Raw genomic sequence first — 10,086 nt, forward strand, 5'->3', positions numbered from 1 at the left:
TTGTTATGGCCAGATGTGAATAGTTTGTTAGGAGGGAACAGAGATTAATTTTTCTTTTTCTTTGTAATGACAGAATCAGAGCTAGAATTTAATTCCAGAAGAAAAGAGCTACAAATCTTCATTTACAAATTTGAATAACAACATTAGTTATAATCTCGATGCTTCATGGGTCAGTTCAACATCTGTCTGCCTGTGAAGTGTGTTTTACTACATCTCGATTAGGCCTTATCAGGGGAAGTGTATTAATTTTGTCAGGGTCAAGACTATTTCTTCTACAGGGCTTCTCCATAGTATGAAGGTTCTGCCGTTGTTGACTCTAGTCACTGTCATGTCATTACAGAAAGTAACTAGCTACACTTACCTTGGTGACTTAGCTCTTACAGGAGAGCTAAAATATGCAGTGGCTAAACTATCAAGTTAGCATCTTGAGTCTCTTGGGTTGTCTATATTTGGGAGTAAATTTATGTCAGAATTTTGTAAGCAACTTTTAGGAACTTTCCTTGATAATCTCTCTTGGCCACACGTTTCTACTCCAGACCAAAATAAATCTGGAATCACCCATCAGTTAATATGATGGTCATAATACTACAAGATATTCTCCATTGTACTCCTGAATAATGTACATGGGGTGTATGTTTCTGTACACCTTCTCCATTCTCCACATATTTCACTGCTTTAGTGCTTTCTTAAACAGTCTAGGAGTTTGACAATCAAGGTAACCGGTGTCTTTGGCTTAGATATTAAAACCTGTTACATGCAGTAATGTCAACTAATGCTGCTCTTCTATCAGCAGACACTGTGGTGAAAGAGACCTTTCCAGAAAGTTGTTGATCTGATTTGATTCATTAAGGTTTAAATTTATTTCTCTGTGATGTATGGGTCTCAACTCTGGATTAGTACAGATTAGGGCAGTTTAAGGATCATGTGAGAAAACGGGACAGTATCCTCAGGGCTATATTTTAGAACAGGAAGTCTCCTGAAGGCAACTTGATGTTGTCAGTTCTTCCACTCCAGAATTCTGGTTATATTTCTCTTTGCCTGATCAGGAGCTTTGATCTGCTTTTGCCTGGGCTCACTTTCTGCCCAGAATCATCTGTAAGGTAAAACAAGATACAGCAATAGTAATCCTGTTGGACAAGGCAAGATTGTACAAAAAGCACCAGAATGATACATTATTTCCAGATATTCTTCAATCCTGAATGTATGGGCTTCGTTCACTCTCTTGCATGGATGCTGCAGTGGCTTCTGGGATGAGCACCTTTACTAGTAAGTAAGTCTCTAGTAAGAAATGTCCAAGCTACTCATAGGTGTATCTTGCATCAGCTTTCCTATGCGGTTGATCAGACACCTTTTCAAGCTACTGTACATGCTGAAGCAGGTATTCCAGGATGCCAGGGTCTGGACTTAACTCAGGCTTCACCTTTGTCATCTTTGCCCTTCACAAATAGCAAATTCCTCAGTGAGATGGGAATCTTACCAATTCACAGTTTCTAAAGGGTTTATTTGTGATTCAGTGTTCAAGGTGGGGACTTGCTCAGCACAGCTAAAGATGTATGTAATTCAGGTATGTGTCTTCTGAGTACAGTTTTGGCATTTTTGTGGTACCAATATGGGGCACAAAATTGACTTGGGGGATGTTCTGGCATGTTGAAAATGAGTGTACACTTGTGTGATTCAATTAGAAGATGACTTTTTATTTTATTTGTGCCGATAAATTACTTAAGTATGAATTTTATAGTTGGGTTTATCTTTGGAGAATGAACAGAAATTCTGACATGCATCATTTCTCTCTTTGAGATGGTATAGTTCAGGCCTCTGATATGCTCCTTCTCTTTTCTTCTGAGGGGTAATAGAAAATCTGACCGTATGAGAATCAACAAAAATCTGCTTAAATTGGTCTCTTTGTATTTTGAAGTTTGAGCATAAGGTGTATTTTTTTCAGGGCGATATTCAGAATTATTAATATTGATTGTGGTAAAGTTTTGTATGAAGGAATTTTAAAATCTCTGTGTACTATTTATTGGACTAACGTACTGCATTTACATACGTTTTGGAGTTTTCAGGTGAGAAGTCAAAGATCAAATACATTTAGCAGGAGGTTCTCCTATTCCCAGACAACTGCGAATAAAATCAGTAGTGGAGTTGTTACTTTATCTGTGTTATTTCCCCACTTACAGACAAAGGGAGGTACTCAAATTAGCACCATTTTAGGAATCATGTAGGATCCTTTTGTTTAATATTGTACCAGTCATTCACTGATATACAGCAGGACCTGAGGGGACTTCGGCCCCCCATTCACTAGTATGGTTTAACGTAACGTGCATGTTCCAGGTCATGCACTGCAAGAGGGACCCTGTGGCTGCACAGTATCCCAATCCAGATCATAACTGCATCTGGAATTGTAAGCTAACTTCAGTAGACACTGGTAGGTCTTGTAGTTGGTAATACAGGTAATGTAGTATTTGTACTCAATACTGCTATGAAAAGTTCATAGCCTTCCTAGCTTCTTTTTTATTTTATTTTTTTTTTTTCTTACCTCTTCCATGTTTAAGGGGAAAACTTTATTTTACTTAGTTGGGAGCAATAAGCATTGGTGAAAGTGTATTCTGAGTTGGGGTTTTCTTGGTAGTCTGATTTTTCAAAGACACTGTCAAACATTACTATCTTTAAAGAACCAGTTATTTTACAGGAATTTTCATTAAACATTGCATCTAGATTGTTGATTGAAGAAGTCTGTTTCACAAAATTTGGTGGATAACATTAAAGACTATCTGCTTTTAATTTTTCCCCTACAAAGTATGTTACAAACCATACTTTCTTATCATTGGCATGCTAAAAAGTGTGCTTGAATTGCAGTTTTAGCTTTGCTCAAATATTGGATTGGGTTTTTAAAAAAAGAAAAATTAAAAGCTGGATAGTATTAAATCTTCCTAATAAGCAAGTCTCTCTTCCACTTAATTTGTGCTTTTGTTGAGGCTAACAAATAATTTGCTGTATAGGTTTTTCTGTACACCATTGATAGAATATATAAGCTTGTCATCCTAGTGTGCTGGAAATGCTACACTCAAATCAAGTGTTCCTTTCTGGTTTTGTATATCCTCACCTGCTCCTCACTGTAAATCATTGAGATGTCAAGAGCAGTGATTAATTAAGCTGCACGTGCAAGTGCTTTTTTTTCACCTGTCAAGTAGGAAGAAAACTTACTATAGTGAATTGTGTGATGCTGTTTAATTCATTTCTTTTTATCCCAAGCTCTGAGGTTTGCAGAAATATTTTAGAGTCTAATTTTCATTAACTTTTCAGTATTGGTAATGTGGCATGATTTGGGAGCCACGACTGTCCCAAATTATACCTCGGGAAGGATTCTATTTAAGGCTCTGGGAACCTAAATAATCGTATTCTCGAGGCTGCATCTGCTTTTATCTCACACTAGTCAAATTACTTTAAACTGGCTTCTTATTTAAACAAACCAATTAATAGTACATAACTATCTATCAATTTCTTATTTATGTGTATGTATTGTAATATATATGTAATTTTATTGGAATCTGAAAAGCTTGGATGTTTTTCACACTCTTTGGGGCAAACAATGAAATTAAATTGTATAGTGATCTTAATCTATTATTAAAAGGTCCTGGAAAGGAAGATTACAAGGTAGATTCAGGTTTTGAATCAGTTTTGCCATTGGTTTAGCAGCGGGTGGGCAGGCAGATGCCTGCTCAGAGTAGAACCTATTGCCATTTTTCACCATTGATAGAGTAGCCTTTCAGAGTCAATGAGCTCTGTCAATGTGAGCTTGTCAAGGCTACAACTTCATAGACCTGAGAGGCGGTTTGAGAGGTCAGCCCTTTTCAGGTTTGCTGTGATGCAAATGAAGTTTAATGCTTAAACAACTATTGGAATTTTTATGTCTGCTCCTTGTTCTTTTTTCTTCACAAAGTCATTGACGAGACATTCAGTGCTTTTTAAATTGGAAGTTGCATTGTGCTAAAGACCTAGTACAGATTTACGGAGGGCTGAAAGCAGTTAGATCATGTTCTTTTCATGGTGCGATTAGAATCAAATCGATTTCCCTACAGCCTTCAGCATTCAGATGGCAATTTTACCAAAGCTTGGGGGCTAGACAAGGGACAAAACGACTGAACTGAATGTTAATTACACTCTGCAGCCTTATTTTCTTTTGATTTGGAGCTGACTGGCAACTAAATTAACAAAAGTGTGACCATAACTGCTGCCCTATTTTCATTTAAAAGGAGAGCAGACTCTAAAAGGCTATCTTTACAAAGAAACAAGTGAGGTCTACTGATTATTGTTAAAGGGCACTGTCTTTAAAAACATAATAATAACAATAACCCCAAAAATACTCAATTCCCGATTGATGTGATAAATTAGTCACTGGCACATCCACCTTGTGATAATTCCTTGACTCGTGCTTTTTTAAAATAAAACATAATAAAAATTCAGTGTAATGATTACTCATAGATAGCAATGAGCTAATTTTTAATCATGTGACCACAGTACATGCTTAGATGTGGTTCCCCACAATGCTTCGGTATTGAACTAGAGAGAAACTGATGTTTGAGAACCAAGATACTAATATTTAGTGGGAAATGAGTAATTTGTTATCTAATTTTTTATGTTACTCAGACGTCCTCACTTCTCATGACAGCTTTTAGTTTGATTTGTTAAGGTTCATTTACAGTACTTGTATTTTGTACTAATAACAGCAAGATGCTTTCTCATCCCTTCCCCTCACCCCTCTCTGCCTTGTAAGGAAGCTGCAGCTGCACTAAGTTGTATTTGATCCTTGTCATTGCTCTGTCCTTTTGCACCTGCAGCTCTGTTGGTCTCATCTCAACACCTGGCACCATGAATTATCCTCTTTTTATTCATAGTCAGTAGCAAATCCCATTTAGAGCTGAGCAGTATATATTCTGGCAGTCAAATGACCATAAATGTCAGTATGTATTTCTCAAATGTAAATATAAGTGAATAATTATATTCAAAATGCTGTGAAACTTTACAGCACAGAATGTCCTTTAATACTGCATAATCTTAAAAAGCTCTGCAAACAGCTTTAAGGATTCTTTATCTGAAGTGTCAAGTGTGGGCAACATAGGCAGTAAAACTTTGCTTTAGAATCCTAAATACTGTGTTTGCTCTTTATACACATCACAGAGTAATAGTTATTTGTGCAATTTACTAGAACTTTCTGCATTTGGTTTTCAGGTTCTAAAATCCTGAAAATAAAAGTAACAAAAAAAATCTTTCGTTTAGATTACCACATTTGTACTTTACCTTCAGCATTGCAAAATAGTTGGCAACATTCGTCAGTTTAGATACTGACCTTCTCAAAAGCAGTGTGTTTAGACCAGTGATACTAGAGGAGCAGTGTTCCTGCTTTTATACTTGCATTGTTTCAAAATGTCTGTGATTTTAAAGTTGTAACTGCTATAAGAACCAGAAAGCATATACATATGAACAGTTCTTCCAGAATGCTTGGAGATACTATTTGGTTGTTGTAAAAAGTTCTGTTCTAGTTACTATTTAATACCAGAGAAGTTTTGATAGTACTACAGACCACCCTGTACTCAGTCACTGTCCTGTACCTCTCTCCCTTTCACACAAAAGCAGCTGCAAAACAAAGTTTTTCTAAAACCAGTCAAGAGTAAAATTCTTTCTCATTTGTCTTCCAGACACGAAGATCGATTGAGAAGTTATTAGAATGGGAAAACAATAGGTTATACCACAAGGTGAGTGCCGCAGGGAGCAGCTTCGTACTGTTGGAGTTTGAATTGCACAGTATGGAAACAGATGCTTTTGTTGAACGAAAAATATGAAAGGTGGACAAATGGGCTAGTCTGTGTGCTGCGATAAAATACAGCTCATTTTTCTTCTTTTTCTTTCCTCCTTGTCTAGCTGTGCTTGCATTGGAGACTAAGCAAAAGGAAATGTGAAACGAATAACATGATGGAATATGTAAGTTAAAGGGCTGTTTTGTGAGTTTCTCTATTAAATGATCATTTATTTTGCTTCTGATCTTATTCTTTTCATGATTATTAATCAGTAAAGGTGTCAGGAGCTTAATCGCCTGAGTGCAAGGATTTTCTACGGTTCACAGATGCATGGTTTCATGTGCAGGACTGATTTATAAAGTTATGAATGACTTGAAAACAAGGCTTCACTGTGTTCTGAAAAATAATAAATTAATTGCCAAGATAAAATAGCTTGAACATGTGCTGATGGAGTGTGAAATTTTGGATGCTGTATAAAGAATAACCACGACTTTGGTTACGCAGCAAGTCAGATATGGCTGTTTTATATAATGCTAATCAAGTCTAAAAGTATGGAAGAAGACCTTTCAACTAAGCTGTTGGAGCTTAAGAAACCTTTAGCCTTTTGAGATTTTAACTGCCCCTTACCTCAACTGTCTTGAAAGTATCTTTATCTCTAAGCTGTGTCACTATAATATTTTAAAGTCAGTCTCTGGAGTTTTAACTTACTCCAATCTTTGGCTGAAACTCCATTAGCTCTTCTTGGAAATACACAGTGAGAATATGCTGTTTAAAATGAATGATGTCCGATGTGGGATTTTGGTTTGTTTAGCTTGCAACCTTCTTGCTCTTTTTTGGTGCTGTTTTTATTTCCATTTTCAAAATATCTTGGAGGTACATAGAACAAGATGAGATTACGCTGCTGAAATGTGAGAAATGTTAGAATTTGCATATTTTTTTAATGATCTAGGAAGTAGGTGATAGGAAGGGTTAACCTTTTAAAAAGAAAGATTCCTTTGAGAAATGCCTACTGTATTAGTTCTAACTTATCTGTGGTCTTTCATTACATGCTACTTTGTTCTTTGAAAAACAATGCTATCTTGCATATAAAAACTTTAAAAGTGATTAAGCAGGTGGAAAAGATATTAAAAGAACCTTTTTTTTTTTTTTTAGTATTCCCCTTTTTCCTGTTTCTAAATTAAATCTTATTTCTAGCCTGAAACATAAGATCTTTAAAATGCTTTTCATAGAATGACTCTACTTGGTTCACTGAACAAGTAGATTTTTTTAACATGTATTCTACACATTTTTTTTTGTCTTAGATCTATGAGATGTGGCTGAAAATGGAATAAAGCAAATTTCATAAAGTGTATTTGAGCTTTACCTAAATGAAGCAGGTTTTTTATTTCACTGAAGATTTTGTTTTCCAACAGGAAGACATTGTCCCATCCAGTGTTTTACAGATTCAATTGAAGAAGACACGTACAATGCTCATTTGTAAACACTATACCCCAGCAACCTTTACAGATTAAAATTCTGTTAAATACAATTTAAAATCAGTTGACCTGTTTACATTAATAATATGTAAGCATGAGGATGTAGTTTCACAGGGTAAAGATCGAAGATTTTATTTTCAGTTTGTGAAATGTTTAATATATTATCTAAGAAGAGAATTTTTACCAAATCTCTCTACCATTTTTTCATTTTCAGTGAACTGATTTGCTGGTCTCTTGCCCCTAATGTTGTGTTTATGATTTAATTTTAAATAATATGTATCTTCACCTTTTTTCCAAAGCAGGTGATTAAATTAGACTCTTGTACCCAAAACTTGGTGCTTTTCCAGCTTGCGGTTCAAAGTCCACTGTTGTAGATGCTAAATTAAATAAATAATAGACTAGATAAAACCACAATAGCCTTACTTCTTTGGCATAAACTCAGCGTTCCAGCTTTAGTTCTTTGCTCCCTTTTTGAAACCTTGTCTGAGTATCAGTAGCCCTGGTATTTCTGAAGCATTCATTGGTTGACTCATGTCAGGGCTCAATGGATTTTGAGCAGTTTGCATTGCTTCTGAATATAAGTCACTTCTGAATATCTCTTAAAAGAAAGTTTATACACCTGATTTTGATATTATTTCAAAACTGTTTGCCTTAGAAATAAAATCAGAGACTTCTTTTCTGACATTCAGTATGCTATCAGAGATAGTAGTTGCTCTATAAGCAGCCAAGTTGCGTTCTCGTTTACAATCAAAAACATTTAGAAATTCTTTTTTTTTTTTTTTTAACTTCTTAGAAAGGCAAGCTGCTTTTGAAAGCAAATAAAATCCTTAATCATGTTACCAGATGCATTTATTTAGGAATATAATCATGCTGCTGTATCATGACTGTATTTCTGAAGAAAGTGCACAAGTGAATATTTCCTTTAAGCTTTCTGTTTAAAGTAGGATAAATACTTGGATTGTATTCTGGAGTGTATACTACCATGTGTACATAGCTCAGAAACACATAGTCCAAATAGGGGCCTTAAGAATAATCTTGCAAAAGCATTAGTCAGGTTTCTTGTTAAGTACCTGCAGATTTATTAGATATGGGAACTTTGCAAAGGTTGATACACCTTTCTATCTATACAAGTTTTGAATGATAAATATGATTTAGAATCCTATATTAAATTGAAACAATTTTGAAGTAAAGGGAATTGCATGTGTAATTTAAAATTAACTTTGCATACATTGTGCCTTGTGATTTTTTTTATGACTGTTTCTCTCTTTCATCATTTTTTCCTAATAAAGTGAATGAATTATAATAAAGAATAATTATGTAATAGCTTATTTCAGTTTGTTTAGATGTTAGGTGTCGGTAGGCAAACATTTCCAATTGAATTTGATTCTTTAAGTGATCTTTGATTATCATCACAACTTGATGTACTTGGGAAAGAAGCATATGAATTGTCATTGTGATAGATAATCAGATTGCTGCTATCTTCCTTCCATCTAATATATGTTTGTTCTTCTTTTTATACAGGTCATCCTTATAGAATTTTTACCAAAGACACCGATTTTTCGACCAGATTAACGTTTGATTTATTTATAGAGACTTATTCAAGTATGTTGTCTTTCCAATGGTGCCTTGCTTGGTGCTCTCCTGGTGGTGACATAGATTGGTTCTACCGAATCTTGTGGTGTTGTCATTATTTTTTTGTTTGTTTTGTTGGGTTTCTTTTTTTCTTTTTTTTTTTTCCTCCCCCTCCAAATAAGAGCATGTTCCAAGTGCATTTGGTCAAACTCAGCAAAGGAATTTCACACAAATGTTAACTACTACTTAAGTTATTGTTACTTTTACTACTTCTGTTTATTAATATATCTTGATTTTCAAAGAGTCTTTTATATGTGTGCGCGCGCGTGTGTACATATATATATTACTATAAATACACAGCTGAAAACGGTATACAAGCGAGCAGGTATTTTTTTATCCCAAAATAACACAACTGATTGACTGTACATTGTGTAAGTCCTTTTAACCATTCATTTACATGCTGAAATACCTTCTGAGATCTTCCTAAACTTTTGTCAGTGACTAGTCAATTGTAAATATTTTTATTTCTTTTTGGGATATTGGCTAGCCTCTTCCAACAAAAGAAGGAGATAAAGTTCTTTCTGAAACTGTGCTTTTTGGAACCCAAATGTCATTGCATTAGTAGAAATCTCTGTGCTTTTCATGAAGAAATCCAGTCAGCTGGTTCTGAAAGAGTTCTAATTTAAAGGTTTAAAAAAATAAAGCAGCAAACTAGAATTATTTCACTCAGACTAGAAGAACTGCTGAGAGACTCGCATGCATCTGTTTAGTAGAACTCAAGATCACAAAAGTATATTAGTGTTACAATTTATAATGTGGCTGTTTTAATTCAAGATAATGCCATGTATCAGCTTTGTTCTTACTGTTTACCAGATCCTGTACATGGGGGTGTAGGAGGACTTGTTTTCCTAGAAAATATCGTTCAAGAGGACCTTTTGGGTTTTTAGTTTTGTTTGTTTGTATTAAAGCCACATAAACAGAAAGAGGTTATTGAAGAAATCTTGAATAATACTGTTCCAGATGCAGATGCCATGTGTTAAAAATAAAGCAGGGTACACTGGGCAACAGTGTAAAGTTTAAATGTGTTAGATAATTATTTATTGCACCCTTGCTTCTGCTCATTTTGGTTTACAGATATTATTTTCTGCGTAAGTATAAGACTTTTTTTTAACTGGATATATGATGTATGCTTGGGTCAGGCCAGTTGTATTTTCATTTCTTCTACTTGTATCTTAGTTGTACAT

At 34.9% G+C, this 10,086-nt stretch overlaps 1 protein-coding gene across 1 annotated transcript in view; it reads left to right on the forward strand.

Annotated features, from left to right (window-relative positions):
- The window catches only part of CHIC2 (cysteine-rich hydrophobic domain 2), a gene marked incomplete at its 5' end in the record, with an annotated part of 16,025 nt that extends 7,183 nt beyond the window's left edge, over nucleotides 1–8,842 (forward strand). Inside the window, 3 exons of the mRNA XM_010012307.1 lie at nucleotides 5,697–5,753; nucleotides 5,920–5,979; nucleotides 8,792–8,842. Of these exons, the coding sequence (XP_010010609.1) occupies nucleotides 5,697–5,753; nucleotides 5,920–5,979; nucleotides 8,792–8,842 (168 nt within the window). The remainder of the gene's footprint in view (nucleotides 1–5,696; nucleotides 5,754–5,919; nucleotides 5,980–8,791) is intronic.
- Between the last annotated feature and the right edge of the window lie 1,244 nt (nucleotides 8,843–10,086).

The sequence above is a fragment of the Nestor notabilis genome, unplaced genomic scaffold (assembly GCF_000696875.1).
Source record: "Nestor notabilis isolate BGI_N333 unplaced genomic scaffold, ASM69687v1 scaffold26733, whole genome shotgun sequence".
NCBI classification, from domain to species: Eukaryota; Metazoa; Chordata; class Aves; order Psittaciformes; family Psittacidae; genus Nestor; species Nestor notabilis.